The sequence below is a fragment of the Lepidochelys kempii genome, chromosome 23 (genome assembly GCF_965140265.1).
Source record: "Lepidochelys kempii isolate rLepKem1 chromosome 23, rLepKem1.hap2, whole genome shotgun sequence".
Classification (NCBI taxonomy): domain Eukaryota; kingdom Metazoa; phylum Chordata; order Testudines; family Cheloniidae; genus Lepidochelys; species Lepidochelys kempii.
This window is the reverse complement of record NC_133278.1, coordinates 20001-34323: the sequence shown is the minus strand read 5'-3', so window position 1 is coordinate 34323 and position 14323 is coordinate 20001. Positions and strand designations below refer to the sequence as shown.

Here is a 14323-nt window from a genome sequence, read left to right as displayed (position 1 = left end):
TAGCCTAGGCAGCAGCAGCTTCCCTATGTTGATCCATTAGTGAGATGAGAGGTACGATTTTTTTGCGTGGCTTGTTCAGTCCTTGGCATCTCTACTTAGACTGGCAATCAGAGGACTATTTAATGTCAGTTGTAGCGTTGGGTTATGATACCATAGAAGCAAGTGGCAACCATAAACAGCATTCTTGCTTGTCAGATTTTATCCTAATAGTATACATAATGCCACTGGAATCTTAGGCTAATTTTTTATAAATTGTAGTCTACATAAAGTTATTCTAAATCACAGTCTTCACACTCACTGTTTATAGACTTTTGTAACTTAAGTCATTCTGCAACTGTCACATCATGATAGAGATTTCTGACTTTTAGTTGTGCAAATGATCCACATCCCAGACTTGTCTATCTACAAATGACTTTGTGTTGGCAAGCGAATGTTGTATTGTTTCTGTCTCAAAGACCAGATAAGATTTTCCTTCATTTAACCTTCAGTGTTGCTGGAAATAAGATGACACCCTTCAAAAGGGCAGTCAATGTGGGTTATTTGGGTTCTTCTCTTTGCTCATGTAGAGGGGTTTTGGTTCAGAAGAAAGCAGCTACTATGAAAATCAGTGTCATTATTAGCTCTTAGTGTTTCAGATCTTAACTCAGTTAAGTTTAGGAATATCATAGAATCATAGAATATCAGGGTTGGAAGGGACTTCATGAGGTCATTTAGTCCAACCCCCTGCTCAAGGCAGGACCGATCCGCAACTAAATCATCCCAGCCAGGGCTTTGTCATGCCTGACCTTAAAAACCTCTAAGGAAGGAGATTCCACCACCTTCCTAGGTAACCCATTCCAGTGCTTCACCACCTTCCTAGTGAAAAAGGTTTTCCTAATATCCAACCTAAACCCTCCCCCACTGCAACTTGAGACCATTATTCCTTGTCCTGTCCTCTTCTACCACTGAGAATAGTCTAGAACCATCCTCTCTGGAACCACCTCTCCTTGAAAGCAGCTATCAAATCCCCCCTCATTCTTCTCTTCTGCAGACTAAACAATCCCAGTTCCCTCAGCCTCTCCTCATAAGTCATGTGTTCCAGACCCCTAATCATTTTTCTTGCCCTTCGCTGGACTCTTTCCAATTTATCCACATCCTTCTTGTAGTGTGGGGCCCAAAACTGGACACAGTACTCCAGATGAGGCCTCACCAATGGCGAATAGAGGGGGATTATCATGTCCCTCGATCTGCTGGCAATGCTCCTACTTATGCAGCCCAAAATGGTGTTAGCCTTCTTGGCAACAAGGGCACACTGCTGACTCATATCCAGCTTCTCGTCCACTGTAACCCCTAGGTCCTTTTCTGTAGAACTGCTGCCTAGCCACTCAGTCCCTAGTCTGTAGCAGTGCATGGGATTCTTCCATCCTAAGTGCAGGACTCTGCACTTGTCCTTGTTGAACCGCATCAGATTTCTTATGGCCCAGTCCTCTAATTTGTCTAGGTCTCTCTGTATCCTATCCCTACCCTCCAGCGTATCTACCACTCCTCCCAGTTTAGTGTCATCTGAAAATTTGCTGAGGATGCAATCCACGCCATCCTCCAGATCGTTAATGAAGATATTGAACAAAACCGGCCCCAGGACTGGCCCTTAGGGCACTCTGCTTGAGACCAGCTGCCAACTAGACATGGAGCCATTGATCACTACCCATTGAGCCCAATGATCTAGCCAGCTTTCTATCCACCTTGTATTCCATTCATCCAGCCCATACTTCTTTAACTTGCTGGCAAGAATACTGTGGGAGACAGTGTCAAAACCTTTGCTGAAGTCAAGGAATAACACGTCCATTGCTTTCCCCTTGTCCCCAGAGCCAGTTATCTCATCACAGAAGGCAGTTAGGTTAGTCAGGCATGACTTGCCCTTGGCGAATCCATGCTGACTGTTCCTGATCACTTTCCTCTCCTCAAAGTGCTTCAAAATTGATTCCTTGAGGACCTGCTCCATGATTTTTCCAGGGACTGAGGTGAGGCTGACCGGCCTGTAGTTCCCTGGATCCTCCTTCTTCCCTTTTTTAAAGATTGGCACTACATTAGCCTTTTTCCAGTCATCCAGGACCTCCCCTGATCGCCATGAGTTTTCAAAGATAATGGCCAATGGCTCTGCAATCACATCAGCCAACTCCTTTAGCACCTTCAGATGCAGTGCATCCAGCCCCATGGACTAGTGCCAGTCCAGCTTTTCTAAATAGTCCTGAACCACTTTTTTCTCCACACAGGGCTGGTCACCTCCTCCCCATACTGTGCTTCCCAGTTCTGCAATCTGGTTTTCTTCTTATATTGGACCCTGTATTCTGTTTCTAGGGAAAATATATAGGGTAGGTTCGCCACACAGTTGCATAGGAGTCCAGATAAATGACTGGTTTCCATAATCCCTTGCAGTTTCTTAGGTGCCTAAATCCAGCATTTAAGGCACCAACACGTAGCATTTACAAAACTCACTCAGCTCCCACCTGACCGTGTTGGCACTTAAGTATCCTTCAGTGGGCATGTGCAAAACCCCTAGGTCTTGACACCACCGAGCAGATTGGGGTGCTAGCTCGTGCCTAAGCCATGGTTGGATTCTCACACCAGGTGTTGCTGTGTGACCTGTATATGAGCAGATGGGTAATTTGGGGGCCAGCAAGCATGCTTGTGTGCCCCAGTAGTCCAGTGGTGAGATCACGCACCTGGGCTGTAGGAGACCAAGATTTTAATCCCCACTCTGTCCGATTTGTAGCACGGACTTGAACCCAGGTCTTCTGTATCCCAGTTGAGTGCCTTAATCATAAGGATATTGTGATGGGGCAGTGTCTCTCCTGTGGAAGCTGTTACATTTTGTATAAGTAATGAACTAGTAATTGCAGCAGGGGCTCTTCCAAAAAATCTCTTGATTTTTTTTTCTCTATCTCTGTCCCAGTGAATATATAATAACTTAATACAAAGTGAAACAGCTTCAGCCAGCGAGACTGAGAAAGACTGTCTAGAATACTCAATAAGCTTGGTGGTTAGGGTACTCACACAGGCGGTTGGAGAGGAGGGTTCAAATCACCGTTTCAAATCAGGCAGAGTAGGGATTTGAAAACAGGTCTCCCACACTAATAGGGTTGGGGTCTCTGTCTCACTCTTGTTTTTCATGAGAAACAGCTGATTGGCTTAGGTGCCCAACTCCAGGAGAGGTTTCTTGGTTGTGAATCCTAAGTGGAGATAGGTGCCTCTCCCTTTGGATGGCCCACTGGCTCTCTTAGGTGGCTCTCTGCTCAGCTTGCTGGCTTCTTAGGCCTTCTGCGTTCCCTTTCTTTGATGACCAGGCTCCTCGTGTAATGGATGAGGAACCTGGGTGCCTAATTCAGGGGCTGAGGGTTCCACTCAGTGGCAGGGCACCTAGGAGCCTAGGAATTGCAGTGTTCAGCAACAGCTAAGTCCTTTACTGGGTCTAGCCCTAGTGTGCTTTTCCACTTTTTCTACCTTATCCTGAAAAGCCTTATTTTCCTATATGGAACTGTGTGCGGCATTAAACGGGTGACTGTACTTACTAATGTGCACTTGTCAAATTGCATCACTAATTTCGCTATTCTCATTCCCTATTATGGGTTATTTATTCATGCAACTACTTAGTTCATCTTTGTGTCATGGCACTGTTTGCTTCTCTAACTTCCGCTCATTCTACCCACGTGTCGTTCTTTCTGATTTAGATAGTGGACAGCTACCTCTCCATTACAGAGAGAGAGCATTCAAACCTAAAATCCTAAAATCCTGTTTCCTAGCTGCCTAAGATGTTCAGGCTTTTTTGGAGAAGAAAGTCCCAATGGGTGCTTTTGTTCTGTAGTCCTTGGGATTTTTTATTTAACTGTAATGAATAAGGATCAAACACTGCAATTCTTCTATTGAAGAATACAGCACAATTTAAGGAAGTTTTATTTTCAGCCATAGTATCATCCAGACCAGGGGAACTCTTCTGAATTGCTGCCAGCAGCACCAGCACAGTAACAGTCTAAGATATAATGTTGTTAAGAACTGTCCGGTTTTTTTGCACATTCCCTTGATCGTATTCAGATTTCTTCCATGCAGGGAGAAATGTACCTTCTATATCAGTTGGTGTTCAACCAGTTTCACTTACTGAATAAATGGGTATGCTCAGAGGGTTGTGACCATTTGCTGGTGAAAGAAACCCATATCCTTTGTGGATGATTAAAACTAGTGGGGAAACACAGGGCCAGTTATTGATTAGGCTTGTTAATGTTTCCTTTCAGTATGGTACAGTACCTGTATGGTTAAACAAGCAGTGATTATGCTCTCGCTCAAGAAACCATCTTTAGACATAACCTTGCCAATTAATGCCTTGCCATTGATCTTCTCATTTCCAAAAGAGGTGATGGAGGGAGTGCCGTTGTGATTATTGGATGTAAAAAATTTCCCCAATTGTAACCTCAAATGTCAAAAGTATGTGAAAGTTCATAAAACGTCACACTAAACTTATCGAATAGGAAAATAGGTCAAGTTGTTTTCAATAAATGAATGTGGTGAACAAGTGCAAGAGAACCAGACAGAGAAACTGTATTAGCCCAAACAAAAAGGGCCTGCTGATATGATTCAAAGGCTGTTGAAATCATGCCTAGTAAAAACAGAAAATGTGGACCCAGAAGTGAATGGACCAAAATTGGTGTGGTGGAGATTAGGTCTAACTGGTAGACAAAATAAAGGGGGGAATGAACTATGCCACCCTCTTTTCTCCTTTTTGGGTTTCTTATAAAGACACTTAAAAAATAATCTCCCATTCTACCTTGCATCCCAGGTCATCTCGTCTCATCTCATCTTCTCTGACACCAAGCTAGAAGGAGCAGACCAGACTAAAAGACTTTCTTCCTAAGAGGAAGGCCATGGTCTTGTTCGAATAACTTTGTTTTTCACTTTGTTATTTGTTTCACTTTGTTATTTGATAACTTTATTATCAATGGTTTCAGAGTAACAGCCGTGTTAGTCTGTATTCGCAAAAAGAAAAGGAGTACTTGTGGCACCTTAGAGACTAACCAATTTATTTGAGCATGAACTTTCGTGAGCTACAGCTCACTTCATCAGATGCATGCCATGGAAACTGCAGCAGACTTTATATATACACAGAGAATATGAAAAAATACCTCCTCCCACCCCATTGTCCAGCTGGTAATAGCTTATCTAAAGTGATCATCAGGTGGGCCATTTCCAGCTCAAATCCAGGTTTTCTCACCCTCCACCCCCCCACACAAATTCACTCTCCTGCTGGTGATAGCCCATCCAAAGTGACAACTCTTTACACAATGTGCATGATAATAAAGTTGGGCCATTTCCTGCACAAATCCAGGTTCTCTCACCCCCTCACCCCCCTCCCAAAAACCACACACACAAACTCACTATCCTGCTGGTAATAGCTCATCCAAAGTGACCATTCTCCCTACAATGTGCATAATTAAGGTGGGCCATTTCCAGCACAAATCCAGGTTTTCTCACATCCCCCCCACCCCCATACACACACAAACTCATTCTCCTGCTGGTAATAGCTCATCCAATCTGACCACTCTCCAAGTTTAAATCCAAGTTAAACCAGAACATCTGGGGGGGGGGGGGGGAGTAGGAAAAAACAAGAGGAAATAGGCTACCTTGCATAATGACTTAGCCACTCCAAGTCTCTATTTAAGCCTAAATTAATAGTATCCAATTTGCAAATGAATTCCAATTCAGCAGTTTCTCGCTGGAGTCTGGATTTGAAGTTTTTTTGTTTTAAGATAGCGACCTTCATGTCTGTGATTGCGTGACCAGAGAGATTGAAGTGTTCTCCGACTGGTTTATGAATGTTATAATTCTTGACATCTGATTTGTGTTCATTTATTCTTTTACATAGAGACTGTCCAGTTTGACCAATGTACATGGCAGAGGGGCATTGCTGGCACATGATGGCATATATCACATTGGTGGATGTGCAGGTATACGAGCCTCTGATAGTGTGGCTGATGTTATTAGGCCCTGTGATGGTGTCCCCTGAATAGATATGTGGGCACAATTGGCAACGGGCTTTGTTGCAAGGATAAGTTCCTGGGTTAGTGGTTCTGTTGTGTGGTATGTGGTTGTTGGTGAGTATTTGCTTCAGGTTGCGGGGCTGTCTGTAGGCAAGGACTGGCCTGTCTCCCAAGATTTGTGAGAGTGTTGGGTCATCCTTTAGGATAGGTTGTAGATCCTTAATAATGCGTTGGAGGGGTTTTAGTTGGGGGCTGAAGGTGACGGCTAGTGGCGTTCTGTTATTTTCTTTGTTAGGCCTGTCCTGTAGTAGGTAACTTCTGGGAACTCTTCTGGCTCTATCAATCTGTTTCTTTACTTCTGCAGGTGGGTATTGTAGTTGTAAGAAAGCTTGACAGAGATCTTGTAGGTGTTTGTCTCTGTCTGAGGGGTTGGAGCAAATGCGGTTGTATCGCAGAGCTTGGCTGTAGACGATGGAATCGTGTGGTGTGGTCAGGGTGAAAGTAGTAGAGAAGTAATTAGAGAACTAAGTAGAGAACTAAGTAAGTAGAGAACTAATTAGTTTATGAAATCACTGGTACCAAATAAGTGAAACCTAACTGAGAGGGGGAGTGGTTTTTTGCTCCCTCTATTTAAATCTCTGTTTTGGTTTGTTTTTTGTTTAAAATCTACTTAACTCAACAGCCTAACTAACACCAAAAAAACAAAACAAAACACACACACACCTTTGCCACTTAAATCAAAGAAACTTCCTAGTCCACTTCTGTAGGTCCTCTGAGGCGATCTCCCACCAAAACAAGTGACACAAAACTTGATATTCCTTACATTTCTAAGGTTACAAAGTAACCCTTGCATGCTTTATACATCAAAAAGTAACAAAAAAGGGGAAATATCCAGAGGATTGTTTTTCCTTTGTAGGTCCCTTATGATTTTAATAGGTTGGTGATCTCTAAATATATCTGGACACAGATAGTAACAGCATACTTCATGCTGCTCAAAATAATATAAACACAAAGAAAAATAATTAATAAACAATTCCCCCAATTTTCAGACAGCTCTACTGACTACGGTATAACATTCCTTTAACCAGAACATAGTTTCTGATATTAGGTGGAAACTATATTAAGTTTCCTTACAGATCTGATTATGCAATGGTGTATGCTGGATTCTCATTAACCTTCCAATTTGTCACCTGGGCAGCAGTTTATTTCATTTTACAGATAACAGTATTAACTACCAAAAAAAAAAATACAGCAGATGTACACTTTTTTACGTAGTAATTAAATTATAGAAGTTATAACAATGTAACTGAAATTATAGCAATTGCAGACTTGTATGCAGATGTTCCAATTGGGCTGAATGGGGATGATCCTTCTAATTTTCAAAGCTGAGCATGTTTAGACTAGTCCACAATTGGCTGGTGACCACATAGGAATAGCCTTTGTTTTATGCTGCTTGTTTCTTTATAAATGCTGATCTTAACTGTGTGTGTGTGTGCGTGCGCATGCACGTCTGTGCAAGAGCAGAGGGTGAGGGCTCCGGCTGGGGGTGTGGGCCAGGGATGAGGGGTTTGGGGTGCAGGAGGGTGCTCTGGAGCTACGGTGGGGAGAGAGGACTACCTGCAGCTCTCTCTCCCCGCAGCAGCTTCTGGCCTGGGGGAGAGAGGTGTCCCTCCCTTGGCCATGGCAGGTCCAGGCCAGGGGAGGGACGTCCCAGCCACGGCAGGTATGGGAGTGGGTTCAGGCTGAGGGAGGGGCTCCTTGGCTGTGGCAGGTCCCAGCTGGGCGGGTTCCCTGAGTGCTTGCGGGGCAGTGTATCAGCTGCTGCGCGGCCGTGCAGCTTACAGGGAACTTGTGTGTGTGTGTAAAAATATTTTAGATACATTACCGAGAGAAATTCTCAGTTAGTGTAAATTAGTGTAGCTTAATTGATTTCTGTGGAAGTGTGCTAGTTTACAGTAGCTGAGAAAGTATATGTTCGTAGTCTAGAGGTAGTTGACTTGCAGTTTGAGATCTGGATTTGATTCGTGCTTCCATTCGCTCACTCCCTGGCACTTCAATGATACACCAGGTAGTAGAGTTATACTATCATGCTTTGTGGTCATGTCAGATTTCAAACAGTAAGCAAGATTGATCAGTACTTGGAGGAGAGACGTCAAGAATAGAGATGTTCATAGAACATGCTCATCTGTTATGCATTAGGTGGTTGCTTTTATTTTCTCTGTTTTGGCAAGTCTCTTCCAGTTCAGGTTGCACTTCTTTCATATCTTTAAAAAGAACGAGGAGTACTTGTGGCACTTTAGAGACTAACAAATTTATTAGTCTCTAAGGTGCCACAAATACTCCTCGTTCTTTTTGCTGATACAGATTAACACGGCTACCACTCTGAAACCTGTCCACATCTTTACTTATTCTTTCTTTTTTTGAAAAAGGGAAATTATATTTAAAGTTCACTGTAAAGTATCATTCAGGTTAAGATTGCACTACTGTGGACAATTGCTATGCACCAGAACTCTACAAGTGTGCATCACAGGAAATGTAGTTACTTACATGCAATAACAACAAACTCTACACAGGTGCAAATTCCTTGTGCTATTTACTCTGTAGTATTTCTCCAGTAATGGGGGAGAGCATGTATTGTGCAGTAGAAGACGAAGGGGGAAGAAGTAAAGTTACTCTGTGGACCATAGCTTTGAAATTCTTGACTAGGCAAAGGATTTTTCCATGGTGCACTGCATTTCAGGCATTTATTTTACCCATTTTGCCTTCTAGGATGATCCCGGCCATTAGCAAATCCTTCTTCCTGACTGATCTGGTTGCAGGACGTGAGTATGACCTTTGTGTTCTCGCTGTTTATGATGATGGATTGACATCTCTAACTGCAACCAAGGTGATTGGGTGTGTGCAGTTCACTACACAGGAAGAATATAAGCAGTGCCGCTCTCTTCATGCCCAGTTTCTTGGAGGAACCATGATCATCATTATTGGTGGAATAATTGTGGCTTCCGTTCTTGTTTTCATCTTCATTCTCCTCATGAAGTATAAAGTCTACAACAATCACCACAAAAATAAAAATACTAAAGTTAATAATGTCTGCTCTCAGACCAATGGTAGTCAGAGTGGGTCAATGGCTCGTTCTGCTTCCAAACTCACAGAGAGACGGGAAAGTTTGCATCAGGAATGCTCAGGAACTTCCATCAAAGGCAAAACTGTTGTAGATTTGGATTGTGAAAGAGTGACTCTTACTGACACAACCTTTTTAACAACTGAAGCATTATCTCAATAGCAATGTGACAAAGCAGGACACACCACATGAGCCAAGGTGGTATCGCTTAAAACATTTTAATGCGAGTGGTTGTATTTTAAGCTTCACTACTATTGTCTATTTTTAAGATCAGATGGTTTAAAAAATATTTTTTTAATCTGTAAAACAGTTCCTGCATTCTTAAATATTTTTGTTTCAATATATTAAATATAAAGTGTGTGATTTACAAGATTTTTTTTTACTGTTTCTTTTATAGCTACACCTGTGGTATTGAATCAGAAGCATAACTATATTATGACTAGGTTTGTCTTTAGTAAAAATGCACTATTAATTCATTCAGTTACCAACTGGCAGCAAGACCAACTCTCAGGAACCTCAAACTTCTCTGATAGTAGAGTCATTTACCAGTTCAACTACCGAGCTGTTAATGAGCAATGAAATGTTATAAAGAGTTCTCAGCTTGTTAATCCTGAGATGTTCATCAGTCTGTGTGCACTGTATACATGTCATCCACAAAAGAAAAAGCTAAAGGTTCCTCCGTGGACAAAATACTACTCCAAATAAGGAAAAGAAAATTGAAGGATTTTGACATCATCTCGCACTATTCATTGGTACGGAATTGCTGGCATATATTGTTTGCTTTGTAAAGGCTGGTATTATTCAAGACTGTGCCTTGAAGACCCTTCTCTTTCTTTTCAGTTAGATTTACCTCACCTTAGACAGGGAGGAGCTCCCACTTTTGTCCTTCCTAATTTAAGTCTTCAGAAAACTACTTAAATTAGAAATGGTGTGTTGTGCACATCTTTTGCTACACTGGAAATTGTGTCCTAGTCTCCCACTCTCAAATTGTGTCAAGTGTCAACCAAGTTAATCTCTCTCTTTTTGGTATGTTTTTAGAGGGAGGACCCATGAGTTAAAGCTCCACTGCATCTTCAGATAACATTGATAACCAAACTCTTTATTTCTGTAGTACTGCATGAAGCGTAATGTAATTGGCCAAAGGATTAGCTATGTAAATGTTTATGTGCAATTCATTTTAACAATTCATATTTAATAATTAAATCTTTTTGTTTAAAGGCGTACTGTCAGGTCAAAATGAGTCCCCAAATTAGGTGTTTGTAATGACTTCCAACAAAACCTAAGAGCAATCCATGAGTTTAAATAAATTGTTGAATTAAACAACAGCATTCCTCTGCACTGTTCTAGCATGTGAATTTGAAGGCAAAATTACTGAAAAAAAAGAAACCCTATATAAATAAAACTGACTAGTCTCTTTTTTGTTGTCCGAAAAGATGCGAAGGTAAGGAACAACAACAAGGAAGGAAATGACTTGAAAAGTAATAGGTTCATTTCCAAAACAAAACAGTTTAAATCTTTAAGAGGATTGCGTGATAATGTAAAAATAAAAGGAAATCCTTATTCTAACAGTTTCGCTTTAAACAACCAGCAATATTTCTCTGGTTGGATCTGTAAACATGGGACAGGCAAAGATATACATTGGACAGTTAAAAGCTGTATTATTATTGCACAACATTAAAGTAATATATTTTATTTAATCATTACACTAAAGTAATAAATATAATTGTTCAAAAACTAAATTTTTCACAGTCTTGTTAATTGCCACAGTATCAGGACTTTCTGTAATCTCCTGTAGACAGAGTTTATATGACAGGTTTCAGAGTAACAGCCGTGTTAGTCTGTATTCGCAGAAAGAAAAGGAGTACTTGTGGCACCTTAGAGACTAACCAATTTATTTGAGCATAAGCTTTCGTGAGCTACTGTGGCCCAGATACTGACTTGACTCCCTAACTGAAATTAAACTGGTTTCAGAGTAGCAGCCGTGTTAGTCTGTATTCGCAAAAAGAAAAGGTGTACTTGTGGCACCTTAGAGACTAACCAATTTATTTGAGCATAACACAAACATTTTAATGGGTCCATTTTTAGGCTTATTAGTCACAGTGAGCTGGAAGCCTTTAAGACCTTTAAAAAAAAATTCAGTATCATCAACCCATGGACATATTTTTGAAAGTTAAGTTTTACAAATAGTGCCGGGTGCTGAAGTATCGCCTGCAGGGGTAGTTGGGTTTTTTCCACTTCTTTTCCAGCAGGTGGGGATATCACAAACCCTTGGCAAGTCCCACCTCACCAGTTAGTGCTATCAACTGCTGGAGAGGTGGAAGAGATGAACCCTGATTCAAGACCGTGGCATCTCAGAACTATCACATGAGCCCATCTTGTTGTAACTGCTGATCGTTGCTACCTTTGTCATGTCTTTCTCTCTGGTCATCGTGGCCCCAAAATGTTTCCTTTAAAGGTGGTCTGGAAAAAATGTAAGTGGATTTGAGCCCTTGTTTGTTCCCTTATTCGGTATCACAGAAATTAGGAGCATTTAAAGGGACTGAGCCTGAGGCTTAAAAACAAACAATACCGGCTCTAGCCTGCTGGCGCGCGGCGTGCTGCCCCAAGCAGGTGCTGGAGGGGCATGCAGCCGGCTTGCAGAGAAGTCTTCAGCACAGAAGCTGGGCTGGAGGCGCTCCGGGCCCTGCCCGGCCCCCGGGGAGGCGGTTCTGCTGACGAAGCCAGCCCCACGCAGGAGACTCCGGGACGAGCGAACCCGCTCACGCGCGCCCCACAACTGAGCACGAGCGGGCGATGGAGGCGAGTGTCCGAGCAGCACCCGCTGCCTGTCCTGTGTCACGTGCTGCAAGGGAGCGAACCGGGCGCGGGGCTGGAGGCGGAGCTAGGATGGGGGAGCCGGGGGGGAGCAGAGGGGGTGGAGGGGGGGGGCTGGGCAGGAAGGCGGGGGAGGAGGCGGAGCAGGGCAGGGGCACGAGGCGGGGCTGCGGGAGGAGTGGGCGGGGCTAGGGTGAGGGAAGCGGCGGGGCTAGGGGCGGAGCTGGGCAGGGGAGTAAGCGGACGGGAGGCGGAGCAGAGCAGGGGCTCTGGGAGGACTGAGCGGGGCGGGGCTGCGGAAGGAATGAGCGGGGCGGGGCTAGGCTGAGGGAAGGGGCGGGGCGGAGTGAGAAGGCGGGGCTAGGGGCGGAGCTGGGCTAGGAGGAAGCGGAGGGAGGCGGAGCAGGGCAGGGGCAGGAGGCGGGGCTGCTGGAGGAGTGGGCGGGGCTGGGCTGAGGGAAGGGGCGGGGCGGAGCTGGAAGGCGGGGCTAGGGGCCGAGCTGGGCGGGGAGGAAGCGGACGGGAGGCGGAGCAGGGCAGGGGCACGAGGCGGGGCTGCTGGAGGAGTGGGCGGGGCTAGGGTGAGGGAGGGGCGGGGCTAGGGGTGGTGCGGAGCAGGGCAGGGGCACGAGGCGGGGCTGCTGGAGGAGTGGGCGGGGCTAGGGTGAGGGAGGGGCGGGGCTAGGGGTGGTGCGGAGCAGGGCAGGGGCACGAGGCGGGGCTGCTGGAGGAGTGGGCGGGGCTGGTCTGAGGGAAGGGGCGGGGCTAGGGGTGGAACTGGTTGGGGGAGGAAACGGGGCTGGAAGTGGAGGGAGGCGGAGTAGGGCAGGGGCACGAGGCGGTGGTGCTGGAGGAGTGGGCGGGGCTGGGCTGAGGGGAGGGGCGGGGCTAGGGGTGGAGCTGGCCGGGGTTGGAAACGGGGCTGGAAGTGGAGGGAGGCGGAGTAGGGCAGGGGCACGAGGCGGGGGTGCGGGAGGAGGGAGCAGGGCGGGGCTAGGCTGAGGGAAGGGGCGGGGCGGAGCGGAGCTGGAAGGCGGGGCTAGGGGCCGAGCTGGGCGGGGAGGAAGCGGACGGGAGGCGGAGCAGGGCAGGGGCACGAGGCGGGGCTGCTGGAGGAGTGGGCGGGGCTAGGGTGAGGGAGGGGCGGGGCTAGGGGTGGAGCGGAGCAGGGCAGGGGCACGAGGCGGGGCTGCTGGAGGAGTGGGCGGGGCTGGGCTGAGGGAAGGGGCGGGGCTAGGAGTGGAGCTGGCCGGGGGAGGAAACGGGGCTGGAAGTGGAGGGAGGCGGAGTAGGGCAGGGGCACGAGGCGGGGGTGCGGGAGGAGGGAGCAGGGCGGGGCTAGGCTGAGGGAAGGGGCGGGGCGGAGCTGGAAGGCGGGGCTAGGGGCCGAGCTGGGCGGGGAGGAAGCGGACGGGAGGCGGAGCAGGGCAGGGGCACGAGGCGGGGCTGCTGGAGGAGTGGGCGGGGCTAGGGTGAGGGAGGGGCGGGGCTAGGGGTGGAGCGGAGCAGGGCAGGGGCACGAGGCGGGGCTGCTGGAGGAGTGGGCGGGGCTGGGCTGAGGGAAGGGGCGGGGCTAGGAGTGGAGCTGGCCGGGGGAGGAAACGGGGCTGGAAGTGGAGGGAGGCGGAGTAGGGCAGGGGCACGAGGCAGGGGTGCGGGAGGAGGGAGCAGGGCGGGGCTAGGCTGAGGGAAGGGGCGGGGCGGAGCTGGAAGGCGGGGCTAGGGGCCGAGCTGGGCGGGGAGGAAGCGGACGGGAGGCGGAGCAGGGCAGGGGCACGAGGCGGGGGTGCGCGGGAGGGCGCGAGCGTTCCGGTCGAGGCGTCTCTTGGCTGCGTCCTGGGGCTCCGCCCGGCCCGGCGCGAGCTGGGGCTGGGCGCGGGGGAGTTGCAGACTTGGCGGCTGTGGTGCTTCTCCCTCTTTCAGCAGGGTCGGCCTGGCTCTTTGCGGGTCATTGCGAGCCCACCTCCCGCCCGTTTCGCTACGGCCCCCCTGCCTCGATCGCCCCGCGGAGCCTGAGGCGGAGTGTCCGGGAGACAGACGCTGCCCGTGGTGACACCATCTTGGAGCTGGAGAAATCCCGGGACATGCTGGCCCTCAGCACCTCATCCACCGGGACATCAGGTGCGGCAGGAGATGGTGCAGGGGGTGGCTGAAACGGGCGCTGTGTTAGGCTGAGCTGTGGGGCAGAGGAGTTGGGATGAGTTTAGGGTTAGGGGTGAGGCAGAGGGGGAGGGTTGGGTTAGGGGTAAGGGTTAGGGGTTAGGGGTAAGGGTTAGGGGTTAGGGGTAAGGGTTAGGGGTTAGGGGTAAGGGGTTAGGGGTTAGGGTTAGGGGTTAGGGTTAGGGTTGGGTGAGGGTTAGGGTTAGGGTTGGGTTAGGGTTAG

At 47.4% G+C, this 14323-nt stretch overlaps 1 protein-coding gene across 12 annotated transcripts in view; it reads left to right on the top strand.

Moving 5' to 3' along the window:
- LOC140902052 (leucine-rich repeat and fibronectin type III domain-containing protein 1-like protein) overlaps window positions 1-9496 on the top strand; it is a 264710-nt gene extending 255214 nt beyond the window's left edge. For 11 of the 12 annotated variants that reach the window (XM_073321684.1, XM_073321683.1, XM_073321675.1 and 8 more), the window contains one exon: window positions 8775-9496. In XM_073321684.1, the coding sequence (XP_073177785.1) occupies window positions 8775-9288 (514 nt within the window). In that variant the 3' untranslated portion in view covers window positions 9289-9496. The remainder of the gene's footprint in view (window positions 1-8774) is intronic. The other variant, XR_012155996.1, reaches the window with a different exon arrangement.
- The last annotated feature ends 4827 nt before the right edge of the window (window positions 9497-14323 follow it).